Source organism: Pholcus phalangioides, unplaced genomic scaffold (genome assembly GCF_987345545.1).
Source record: "Pholcus phalangioides strain wild (caught in Gottingen) unplaced genomic scaffold, Ppha-v1.0 ptg000012l_1, whole genome shotgun sequence".
NCBI lineage: Eukaryota > Metazoa > Arthropoda > Arachnida > Araneae > Pholcidae > Pholcus > Pholcus phalangioides.
The window spans coordinates 5,425,186-5,438,650 of NW_028301605.1; the positions used below are offsets into that span (position 1 = coordinate 5,425,186).

General features: G+C 39.6%; 1 protein-coding gene across 1 annotated transcript; it reads left to right on the forward strand.

The window, feature by feature from the left end:
* Positions 1–8,095: 8,095 nt before the first annotated feature.
* On the forward strand, positions 8,096–13,335 carry LOC149079210 (sulfotransferase ssu-1-like). Its single transcript, XM_089240107.1, has 2 exons — positions 8,096–8,252; positions 11,656–13,335. Exon 2 carries the CDS (start codon positions 11,689–11,691, stop codon positions 12,670–12,672), a length of 984 nt encoding a protein of 327 aa, XP_089096233.1. The 5' UTR covers positions 8,096–8,252; positions 11,656–11,688; the 3' UTR covers positions 12,673–13,335.
* The last annotated feature ends 130 nt before the right edge of the window (positions 13,336–13,465 follow it).

Below are 13,465 nucleotides of genomic sequence, written 5' to 3' on the forward strand. Positions count from 1 at the left end.
TTACCACATGAATGACCAAGTGAGTGGGTGAGTGACCGATTGAAGGGAGTGAGTGACCGTATTCGTCATTGCTTGATCGTTTACATGGTAATTCACTCAACAATAGTCATTCACACTCATTTACTCATCTGGTCACTTACATGGTCACTGATACGATCACTAACCCACTTTATGGTCACTGATACGATCACTCACCCACTTTATGGTCACTCACATGGTCACTGATACGATCACTCACATGGTCACTGATACTATCACTCACCCTCTTTATGGTCACTCACTCAATCACTTAGTCATTCACACAATTACTCATATAGTGAAGGCAGGAGAAATGTCCGTAGTCAATCATATGGTCACTGACTCACTCTGTCACTCATATGGTCACTTACTCAATTATTCACTTACTCGGTCACTCTTACTGTCTGGGCGGACGAAATGTCGGGGGCGAAATTTTTGGATCCCGACCAGAACATGGCAAAATCTTAAGAGATCGTTCATAAAACCAGGGCCATTTCAGCGTATGGGCCTATGTGGCATATCCCTGGGGGTTCTCATATCCACAAAGGACCTACCTGATGATATTTGAGATACCAAATTTTTCCGAGTATAAGTTTACTGTGTTTCCCCGAAAAATAAGGCGTAGCATGATTTTTCAGGATGCTTCTAATATAAGCCCTAGTTAGAATCAGACGCATTTTGATAGTGAATTACAAGGAAGACGAGCAACGCAAGGTTATGAGCAAGATAGTTACGAACATTTGTTTGTTCCATGGCACCACGATCTTGGCGCACACAAATTGTTGTAAGGAAATGGGTCGATTTAATGCTGCCAGTAGTTTTACGAAGTGGCCAAAGAAATCTGCTTAATTTAGCCAGCACTCACCGCCAGGGGCGGATTTAGAGCTCGCTGTTGGGAAGGGTGATTTCCCCCCCCCCCCATTGTTGCGAATATAGTGACCTTATGTCCCGCATTTTGTCCCATATTTTCCGGGACAGCAAGGCCACAACAGGCAAAATGTCCAACGAGGTGGCTGAGAAAAGATGCCCGTCCCGACTTTTTTTGAAAAAAAAAACCGTTTTTTTCCATTTTTTAGTCAAAGCTTTCTTAAATTTGTTGTTTAATCAGAAAATTTGATAAAGTAATTTTCAACGGATTTATATTATCATATTCGAATTTCGCTTCTCTCCCCTTCCCCCCCCCCTCGCCCCGATAGTACATTCGCGCTAAAGACATGAAGTTTTCTATCTATGTGTGCTGACAGAGAAATCGATCAATTAATAATTCCCGCAGGAATGACTAGCTAGCTCGAGACACTTAATATTACGCTAAACAAGCCATTAAAGAATGGAGCCAATTTTTGAATTGAGGTCAATGACTGCGTCGGAAACGGTAAGAAGAGAAATCAGCATGGGGAACTTAGTAAAGCCTAGCCTGCAAGAGACCGTCAAGTGGATGAAAAATCCATGGGATAAAATCGCTGACACAGCTGCGTCCCCAATGCTTTAAGAGCGGGCTACTTGGACAGGAAGAGTCCATTTAGAGACAGCTATACTGCTGCTGAACGCGTGAGAGATTGGGTCCTATGATTCTACAGGAAAAGGAGTCGGAAGAAATTCGGAGTGGAACTCGGAATTCGGAGATTTATGACGGTGTTCCATGAAGATGGCGATATCACTGTATTTAAATAGATGCAAATGTCTGTGTTGTTTATTCACGTGGGAAAAAAATAATAAAGCATCCCCTCTCTAGTAAATCTTTTGGAGCAAAAATTACCATGTTTCCCACGAAAGTAAGAACTAACCAAAAAATAAGCCTTAGTGTTATTTTTTCACTCAGGCTGCTCCTAATATAACCCTTACCCCGAAAATAAGACTGGGTCTTATTTTGGTGGAAACACGGTAGTAGATACAGTATGGTCATAAAACAACTTCGCCGATATACGAGCCCCTGGCGGCTGCAAAGCTCAACGAATGCGAATGAACTTTGATCCATGGGTGGGGTTTCTCGTAGTATGAGCTCGAGAATGAGAAGTGGAACGAAGGCCTTGCTCTCGCGGTTACGGTTACAGCAACAATATTTCGAAAAATTCAAACGCCAACACTCACTTTTACGCATTGCTGAATGATTGGCGCAATGCAAAAATCACGAATGGGAGTTAGAAAGGGCACCCTTAGCACCATAAACGCCGGCGCAGGGCGCAGACAGAGAAAGGTCTCGACAAGGAGTCGGTGTGCTAACCCCTTCCGTGGGGGACTTTCTGCGGCAGTAATGTGATCTGCATTAGATTCCCCCCCCCCCCGTCATGTTTTCTTCGTCTAGCGCCGGCGTTTATGGTGCCACAGGCACCGTTTCAACGACATTCGCGGTTTTTTCAGTGCACCGATCACTTTGCAATGCATGAAAGTGAGTGTTGACATTTGAGTTTTTCGCAATTTCGTTACTGTGACCGCAACAACGAGAGTGTTTTTTTCTCTCTTCATTCTCCAGCGCATACTATGAAACACGTATAATATATATCTCGAATTCCAATTCACTTTCGTTGATTTTTTTTACGGCCGCTAGAGGCTAGCTCGTATATCGACAACGCTATTTTATGACCACCCTGTATGTACATAAAAACTAAAATTTTAGAGAAGGATCTCCAACGCACCGCTCTTTTTGAAAATCCTTGGCGCAGATTGCTATGTAGCAAGGGTGTTTAACCTTTAAAGGCGTGTGGGCCACTTTATTGATTTGAAAACGTGTCGCGGGTCACTTAAAGTGATTTGGATTAATAGTGATCTGGAACAACGCTGAAGGTTACTTGAATCATCTGTAAATGTGCTAAGCACTAATTGAGCGGTCTGTAAATATGCTGATAGTCACTGAAGTGCTGTGGAGCTGTGCCGTGGTTCAGTCAAGGATCTGAGAGTATATTTAAATGTGTGTACCGCTGCTCACTGAATTGATCTGGGAATGTGCCACGGACTACCTGAGTGGTCAGTAAATATCCCGCGGGTCACTGAAGTGCTTCGGAACTGTGCCGCCGATCACTCAACGATCTGAGAATATTCCGCGTGCCACTTGAGTGATGTGGAACTGCATCATCACTTAACTCATCTGTAAATGTGCTGCGGGCCGCTTGAGTGATCGTTAAACGTGCAGCGGGCCGCTTAAATGATGCGGAACTGCACCGTGGATTATTTAAGAAATCTGGAAATGCGTTGCTTAGTTCCCTTTTGCAAAATTATGTTTGAGGTTATAGGCCACATCAGATGAAACCGAGGGCCATATTTGGCTTGCGGGCCATGGGTTGAGCACGTATGGTGCACAGGGACGAAACCTAGAGAAAAATCAAAATTAAATGAATGAAAGGCCTTTGAGGGAAAGCATTCGGCAAGCTATGTATAGTAGGGGGTAGTGGTGATGGCTGGTCGGAAGTTCGAGGGGAAAAACGAGATTTGCGTTGATCTGTTCGGCCTTGACTCCCTATTTCCTCCAGAAATTAGAGTAATAAAAAAAACTCAGTGGGCATTCAATGTTGCGTAAAAAAAAGAATTGTAAGAGAGAAGAGCACATATCACGAATGCATAACTTTCTGCAACTAACGCAGAATCATGGTATAAATTTTATTACCTGCCACAGGGGGCGCACAATCTTCGGCTCACGAGCCGAATGCGGACCGCCAAGGGGTTTCATCCTGCCCACGAAAGTTGTTTTGGTAGAAAAGTATTAAAAAAACACGATAAATACATAGGCTGGCTATCGTCTATTACTTCCGAAATTATTTCTTTAATTAATTCCGTTAATCGTCTTTCAATGTTTTCAAGCATTTTCTGAAAATGGTCGGAGGGCCGTGACAAAAAGCTCAGAGGGCCAAATGTGGCCCGCCGGCCATGCGTTGAAGACCCCTGCCGTAACATATCATCTTTGATGAGATTAAAGGAAAAAACCAAATAAACAGCCTTCCCTTCCAAAAACGGCGGCAGGCACTCAATACAAGAAATTACGATCATTAAAAATCTGCTTCGTTGAAAATTTTGAGGAAGATGGCAGCACTTCATGTGACACGCATCTTGTTTTGTATCTGTTACTGTCGAAGCCCGAAGTGCGAGTTGGCCGAAAGTTCTACTTTCAGAAATAATTCCGGCTTTGATCGGCTGATCCGCGAATCCAGGAGATCCCTGGTCAAAGCTCCATGTGCTGATATAAGACAGCCCGGTAGAAGCCAAATTCATTTTTTTTAATAGCCAACGAGTGATACATGTCTATATATAGCAGCTGTATTTGATTAGCTCCATGTCACGAGAGAAAGTGAAATTTGAGAGAAAAACTATAAAAATAATTATATAGGCATATATAGTTATTTTTGCCAAATTTTTTGGAGAAATAAATGATTACCGCATCATGACTGTGGCTTGATGGATTACCATAACTAACGTGGATATAATTATCACGAAAAAATACGCCAACTTGGCGATGATCTCGAATCAAGTCTTATGTTAACGGACTTAGGCCAATGATCTTCGGCTATTGAATGAAGGCGGATGCTTTCTTAAGGATTTTATTGATTTACAATCAATCTCTCGGACTTTGGCCACGTATCTTCAGCTACTTCGGGAACTGGCTGGCCAAAGAACGAAATTCGGACATCGGCCAAGTCAATTCACAACGAGATCGGCCAATTCGCAAAATTTCTAATTTCGGGATTTGGCGGTAATATATCCGTGTACCTAGAGCTAAACAGTGAATAATACAAAACAAATAGAGAAATATTTAGGTTTCCGGAACTTCAGACGCAAGGTTACAACACAACAGACAGAGCGGGTTGTTATTGCTGCAGGTAACGTGGAAGTAGGGAGCAGAAATCTTCAAATTCTTGACATGGGAATGACAACAGCAACAAAAATACAGATTTTTGCAGCTTGTTTCAAGGAAGTCGTGTTCTGCTTTACACAACATACCCCGTTGTCTCGTTATTCCCGCTGGGTTGCAGCAAAAAGAAAAAGGGAGACTGCTTTTGCCTCGTGCCACCGCGACAGACAAATATACTTGACAACCTGAGAAGTAACACTGTTCTAATTATAAGGCGGTTCTGTGTGGTGGTTACTCGACAATGGGTCTAATTAATTAACATCTGTTTCATGAATACATTGGCGGTTAGATTACCAATCCTATCAAACAAAACAAGCCACCGCCGTTGATCAATCCGTAAACAAAGCATGACGCTTTATTATCCTTTCATTTACATTGCGAGTAATACCAAAAACGAAACAGCTCTGCAATGACGATTCCTGAACAAATAACGAAGTGTCACCAGTAGATTCAGAAACACCACCTGGAAATGCGTTTAATTCAGGCCTCTAACAACTAAACACTATTCCGAAAGTAATATAAGAGGGTTCGTGCCTTGTAAAAACGAGATGTGTGGTCTGCGTGCTAAAATTCGTAGAGTGGCACACGCATCGAAAATAATCTTGATCGGGGCATAGGTGGGAGAAAGTTTGGCTACCCCCGGAACTAGATGATTCACAAATAACGTATAATAATAATAATAACGTGATCTTCACGTATTCCCAAGGGATCAGCATGATCCGTCCAGGGAATTTGTTAGTGTTAGTAAACATCCATGCCCGAACCGGGATTCGAACCCAGACCTGCACAGTGAGAAGCTAGTCCCTAACCACTCGACTGCCGAGGGCGATACTATCAGTCGATTCAAAAATGACGCATGAAAACGTTATCATTCGATTCAGAAACAATGTGGAAAATGCTATCAGAGTCGATTCAGAAACAATACGGGAAAATTCTATCAGTCGATTCAAAAATAACGCATGAAAACGCTATCAGTCAATTCAGAAACAATGTGGAAAATGATATCAGTCGATTCAGAAACAATGTGGAAAATGCTATCAGTCGATTCAGAAACAATGTGGAAAATGCTATCAGTCGATTCAGTAACAATGTGGAAAATGCTATCAGCCGATTCAGAAACAATGCGGAAAATGCTATCAGTCGATTCAGAAACAATGCGGAAAATTGCACCTGTGGATTCAGAAACTACTCGTAGTGTAACGTCAGCATTCATTAAAAAACAAAGCACGGCAACACCACCATTTGATTCGCAAGCATCACGTGATGACGTTATTACTCGATCCACAAACATCACATAGCGCTGCCATTACTTCATTCACAAATACCTCATGGCAATGCCACCACTTAATTCACAAGCATCACATGGTGATGAGAATAACCAACTCGGAAACAACTCATATGAAGTGTTTTTCTTTTAATGAGATCATCAGATTCGCAAATATCACATGACACCGCCAGCAAACCTTGCCACTTGCTGGTCTTGAAATCCTAACCCAGGAGAACTCTGCGTCGCACCCCATTCCAGCAAGAGTGTTAAATTCTCTTAATCTCTTTACTTGCGGAGTTTTCAGCATCAAATCTGGACGATGTATTTTGAAGTACCAACGATAAATCTCTGAAACCGGTAGCTTTGCTAACATTTCACTAATAAAGAAGGAAAAAAGAGATAAGTAGATCAGAGATTTTCCTAAAACTACTTGAAATACCAAGCTGACTTCTCCGCCATCATTGAATGAAAGTGTGACGTCAATATTATCACTATAGCCAATAGTATTCTTCCATGTCCCGCTTTTTTTTCAACGATTTGCGAGATTAGGTTGCCTATAAAAGATAGTGAACTCGTCGTTGATCTTTGGGTAAAGAACAGGTTCGTCATTCCAAGTGATGTCTCGGAAATGGTTGGGGAAAAAAAACATGATGGGGAACAGCGATTCGATATTCTATATCGATATAACTAACGTCACACTTTTCCTCAAAGATGAGTTGCCTAGTATTTCAAAGAGTTCTCACCGAGATATCACTCGTAGCGGCAGACCTGTTCTTCGCACAAAGACAGACAATGAGACCGCTCTCTTTTATAGGCACCTTATATATTTTTTTTCACTCGTCAAACCCTGTCCTCTCCCTTCTGACATGATTTTCCTTTCAGAAAACTGATTCCCATGTCGTTGTCGCTACAGAAGAGTTCGGGAGAAAAACGGGAACACAAATAAGAAAACACTTGACCTGAGCTAAACGAGAAAAAAAAAGTCTAATTCCGTTCGTAGGGTAACCAATTCCCATGATGAGAAGGGAAGATAGAGAAAGAGTATTTTTCTTTCATCAACTCTAGGACGAGATATCTCGCCATTGTAAGAGAAGCGGTTAAAACGATACGACATCGTAATTACACAGTGACGGATCAATGAATTTTGGGGGGGGGGGGTCGGGTGGTTGGAAGATGCCACAAACCGGGGCCCACAACTCTGGGATACCCCCCCCCCCAGAGAATATATCATTTCATTTTTTGCCCTGGGGAAAAATGCGGCCTCCTCCTCCCTTTATTTCGTCTCAGTGTAATTGCATCACATTTTCAAACATCTCATTCAAAAACTCGTATTTAGTCACTTCAAATTATATAGACCTAATAGATCTAATATATAGACCTATTACTTTGTATTAGGTCACATCCCATTCAAAAACACATATTAGGTCACATCCCATTCAAAAACTCGTATTAGGTCACATCCCATTCAAAAACTCGTATTAGGTTCAAATTTTAAAAAAAAAATTTCAAATTTAACGAGATCTTCCAAACAGCAAGACACACAAAATAAGTACAATGTCCTCCATCTATAATCTACAAAGTGGCAGGTTTATTGACAAGCATGCATGTTTGTTGCTCCAATTATAAAACACTGTCGCGCGTGTAGTTTTTTTTATCTATGGAGGTTGTATTGCACGCACATGAAGAGCTCTTCTATCTAATAAAGAAGAAGGTGCACAAAAAGGATTAAACTTATAAAATAAAAAAAGGACATTATGGAGGAAAGAAAGAGATAGTTCCATCAACGCCATCACTTTAGTAAGCGAGAGTCTCGCGTCGAAGACGTTCTGGTATTTTTGGGTGACGCCAACTTCTTCTCGGGGGCCCCCCAATACGAATGTTTATTATTAGCTGTGGAATGAGAGGAAAAATTCTCAAAAAGAAAAAAAAAACACAACAACAACGAAGCTTGCAACCAAAAAAAAAAAATTTTTATTGTAGAATTCGGTGCCAACAAGCAGCAGCAGAAGCGCTTACTTCCTCAAACATTTTCTATTCACGAGCTTCATCTGGTCACTGGTACTGTTGTTCCGTTGGGTACGTATATTGAAAGTGCAGCCAGTACAGTTTGTTGTCTTCTATTTTCTACCGGTAAGTGCTTCAATCCTATTTCTGGGGAATGTAATTGCATGTGTGATAAGAATTTGGTGAAATTTTAAAGCTCATGAAAGCAGCTTTGATCTCATACATGAGAACTATCCAAAAAAAAATTTTACGAATTCAGTTTGAAATGGTTATATAAATGTAAGAATTTTATGGGCTTTCCTGATTTATAGATATTACTCCCATTTTCGTTTGAAGTTAATTGTTGTCTGGTCAGTTTACACACACTCACAATTTAGGGAATTGTGGAACGAGGGATGATATTTTATCATCATTTTGTCATCTCAGTCCTGTTATCATATCGTAAAATTTAAATATTGGCATCACAGTTGCATTCAGTATCGATAAATTACCATTTTTTTTTCGTTAAAACTCTTCTAGACTAATCGATATATTTCCAGAATTACTTGCAATTGTTTTCACTTTCATTAAACATCGTTGATTTCAAACAATGTTTAAGTTGAAACAAGGTTTTAAAATTCAAAAGCATTTTTTTAACAAATTCAAGGACTACCCAAGCATTTTTCCAATCAAAATTTAAAAATTTAATGACTATTTAAGCACTTTTCCAAACAGAAATGAAAACATTTAATAACCATTGAATTACTTCTAAAACCAAAATTAAAAAATTCAAGGAATCTTCAATTACTTTTCCAACCAAAACTAAAACATTCGAGCCTTTTTCCAACAAAAAATTAAAAATTCAAGCACTGTTTAAGCACTTTTCCAAACAGCAGTAAATTCAAGAACTATTCATGGACTTTTCCAAACAGCAATAGAAAATTCAAGGACTGCTCAAGCACTTTTCTAAACAGAAACAAAACATTCAAGAACTATTCAAGTACTTTTAAAACCGAAATGAAAAAATTCAAGCACTGCTTAAGCACTTTCCCAAACAGCAGTAAATTCAATATCTATTCATGCACTTTACCAAACAGCAATACAAAAATTCAAGCACTTTTCTAAAAAAATTAAGAATTGAAGCCCTTTTCGAAACAGCAATAAAAATGCAAGGTCTATTCATGCGCTTTTCCATTCAAAACTAAAAAATTCAAGCACTTTCAAACAGCAATAAGAAATTCAAGAACTATTCAAGTACTTTTAAAACCGAAATTTAAAAATTCGAGCGCTTTTCCAGCAAAAATTTGAAAATTCAAGCTCTTTTCCAACCAAAACTAAAAAATTCGAGCACTTTTCCAACAAAAAATTATAAATTCAAGCACTATTTAAGCACTTTCCCAAACAGCAATAAATTCAAGGACTATTCACGCACTTCTCAAACAGCAATAGAAAATTCAAGGACTATTCAAGCACTTTTGAAACAGCAATAGAAAATTCAAGGGCTATTCAAGCACTTTTGAAACAGCAATAGAAAATTCAAGGACTATTCAAGCACTTTTGAAACAGCAATAGAAAATGCAAGGACTATTCAAGCACTTTTCTAACCAAAATTTAAGAATTCAAGGACTATTCAAGCACTTTTCTAACCAAAATTTAAGAATTCAAGGACTATTCAAGCACTTTTCTAACCAAAATTTAAGAATTCAAGGACTATTCAAGCACTTTTCTAACCAAAATTTAAGAATTCAAGGACTATACAAGCACTTTTCTAACCAAAATTTAAGAATTCAAGGACTATTCAAGCGCTTTCGAAACAGCATTAGAAAATTCAAGGACTATTCAAACACTTTTATAACCAAAATTTAAGAATTCAAGAGCTATTGATGCATTTTTTTCGAAACAGGAATAAAAATGCAATTTCTATTCATGCACTTTTCCGTTAAAAACTAAAAAATTTAAGAACGGTCCAAACAGCAATAAAAAATGCAAGGACTATTCATGCACTTCTTTGTCACGACTAAAAAGTTGTAATGGTTTCAAAACAATGATGAAGGAAAAAAACTCGGATAATGCCTAAGTAAAAATGATTTTCAATTAGCAGATGATAATGATTTCACAAAAGAATGTGTCAGTGTCAACGATCTGTAAACAACGCTCAATTGACAATGAATTTTAAACAAAGCCGATTGTTTAGCTACTGCACAGAACCCTAACTGTTGCAACAATACGTTTTAAATCAATGCTTAAGTGATAGTACATTACTTTGCAGTATTTGAGTGACAATCAGTGTTTGACAACGTATTCATGTGAAATTAGTGTAAGATGTTCAAGTAGAAATACTAAACAATACTAAACAATTCTCAAATGACAATGAGTTTTAACAATATGTAAATAACAATGCTAAACAATTCTTATAATCCCAATAAGTTTTTGACTATGTACAAGTGAAGATGCTACATAATTCTTAAATAGCAATGCTACATAGTTCTAAAATAGCAATGCTACATAGTTCTTGATGCTAAATAATTTTCAAGTGACAATTTCGAAGAGCTCTCAATTAACAATGGGCTCATGAGACAACGGGTTTATAACGATGCTTATATGACAATGGGTATCTGAAATAATTAGTGAAGTCTCGCCACAGGCAGCAACAGTCCTACAACGATAAATCATTCAATCATAACACTTCACTCATAGTTTGAAAAACTAGTGGCAGATGGCAGCACTACACAATTCCCGCATGTACCGATTCGTTGGGGGGGGGGGGGTTCCACGGGGGGGGGGAAGGGGGGGTGCATGTGTGGTGTAGTAGTAGTAGGTAGGGCCTCCAAAAAATGGCTCGGGGATCCATGATGTTCTTAAGTTAGCCACCTCGTTGGGCAATTTGCCTGTTGTGGCGTTGTATTTGTATTTGTTTGTATAAATAGTTTAAGTGGCAATGCAAACAATTCTTAAGTGACAATGTTTCTAATAATGTTTAAGTGGCAACGCAATTTAACAATGCTAAAAAAATTTTAAGTAACATTTGAGTTTCTAAGAATGCTTGAGTGACAAAGGATCTCCAACGATGCTTAAAGGACAATGGATATTTAAAAATAATTGATTCACACACAATGAATATCAAGAAAAGCTAGTGACTGAATTTGGAATTAAAAATTCTTCAGATACAAGTTTTGAACATAGTAAAAAAGTACATTCAATGTTACTCTGTGTGTGTGTGTGTGTGTGTGTGAGTGAGAGAGAGACAGAGAGATAGATAGATAGATAGATATGAATTTAATACATTTGAAATTCACAATACGTTTCAAATAAAATTTCTCAGTGACAGAAAATTTGTGAAATTCATTCCTGAAAACTGCCAACAAAGTGTTTTTAATAATATTCCGAACAACAAAGCTTCAAATAATAATCCTTGAAATATTTCGAGCCTATTTTTTATGAGCTGCAAAAATACACTTTCTTCACATTCGGTTCAATAATTAGGAGTTTCTATTCTGCTCCATTGTTGGAAAAAATTATAACAAATTTCTTTACTTTGTATCTTTCGCAGGAACGGAACGTAATCACACTGAATTCGGCTCAGATGATGAACAAAAAGAATTTCCGTAAACAACCAAAGTACATAACAGTCGATGGACTGCGGTTCGCGGCCAATTTTTGCCCAGAAGACATCAAATCGGCTCTGAGTTACCAACCGCGACCCTACGACGTGTTCGTCGTCACATACCCGAAATGCGGCACGTCATGGATGATGCAGATCGCTCTCCTCATACTGCACATGGGGGAGCTACCAGAGACCATGGAAGAATACTTCACCTGCACTCCATTTTTGGAGATGCTCGGATCCGAAGCCGTCGAGAAGATGCCGAGGCCATCTCCGATCAGATCGCATCTGCCCTTCGAGATGATTCCTTATTCCCCATCGGCCAAGTACATATACGTTGCCAGGAACCCAGAAGACTGCTGCGTGTCCTTCTACCACCACACGAAACTCTTCCCTGCCTACGAGTTCCAGAAAGGTTCCTTCGATGATTTCTTCGAGCTCTTTATCAAGGGCGAGACGGACTACAACGACTACTTCGACCACCTACTCTCCTGGTACGAGAGGCGGCAACAGGCGAACGTGTTTTTCATAACCTACGAACAGCTCAAAGACGACACGGCGGGTGCCGTCCGGCAGGTGGCGGATTTCCTCGGGCCGGAGTACGGGAAGATGGTCCGAGAGGAGAAAGGAATCATGGACAGCATCCTTAAATACAGTAGCTTCGACTACATGAAGAAAGACACCGAAAAGGCTTGGAAGGAGATAGTCGGGACTTCGCCGGAACTGTGCTGCTCGGACCTACCGGCTGGACTGCGGTCGTGGCAGGAGAGCGTCATCGACACCCACTTCAGCTTGCCGACTCTACCGCTGCCGAGGATATCGGTCAGGGACCTGATGCGTCGAAGTAGCCTCATAGAATGGGAAACGATCTTGAAGCCTCAGCAGGAAGAGAGATTGCAGGAAAGGATCAAATTGAAGACCGAAGGGTCCGACGTGATGAATCTGTGGCAGACCGAAGCTTAATGATTCGACTGCCCACTACTTGTGTTAGAATCATTCTTTCCGCTTCACATGTGATAATCAGTGTCAAGCGTCCGAGTCTGAGTGATATATTCGCGTCCGTGAATGGATAAGTAAGGAGTCAAACCCATGAATGACCAGCTCTAAATATTGTCCGTGGTTAACGAAACAGTTGGAACGCATGTATGATACGTCAGAAGGATGGATATCTTTAGAAAAAGATCTAGATCAAACCGATCCAAGATTCGGGATATACATAGGTCAAAGAATCTAGCTCAAAGAGTGCTCGATGCATCACTATAATTTGAATCAAAATGAATTTTTTTTTTTGTTTCTCTATCTCTCTCTCCTACCGTAATTTACAGTATAATGGGAATACACAGGATGATCAAACGTCCTGGTGGCGTAATTGTAAAACTTACATTCTTAGTTCTACCAGAGAAATTAGCACGCCGTGATTGGTGAAGAAGATAACAGAACGTCACGTGGAGCTGAGCTTTTGGCGAAACTGAGTTCCGCCGAATAACTCGCTAACTTTGACGTTGTGAATCTGAAAAATCTTGCGTAGAAATGAAACAATTTTTTTTTTATTAATGCGGTGATAAATTCTTCACTTTAATAAATCTTTTAAAATAAAAATCACTGAATTTCTCGATGCATATTAAATACTACTGTCTGTTTTCTGCGCTTTTTTCCGCCGTGAGGTTGAAAGAGAAATGCTGCATTTAAAAAAAAAATTAAGAATAATTATCAATGATTTCTAAACAAAAAACAATCAAATTTCACTGGAAAAATC

Coding starts and splice junctions, on each gene's coding strand:
- LOC149079210 (XM_089240107.1), top strand. CDS start 11,689: ATGATGAACAAAAAGAATTTCCGTAAACAACCAAAGTACATAACAGTC.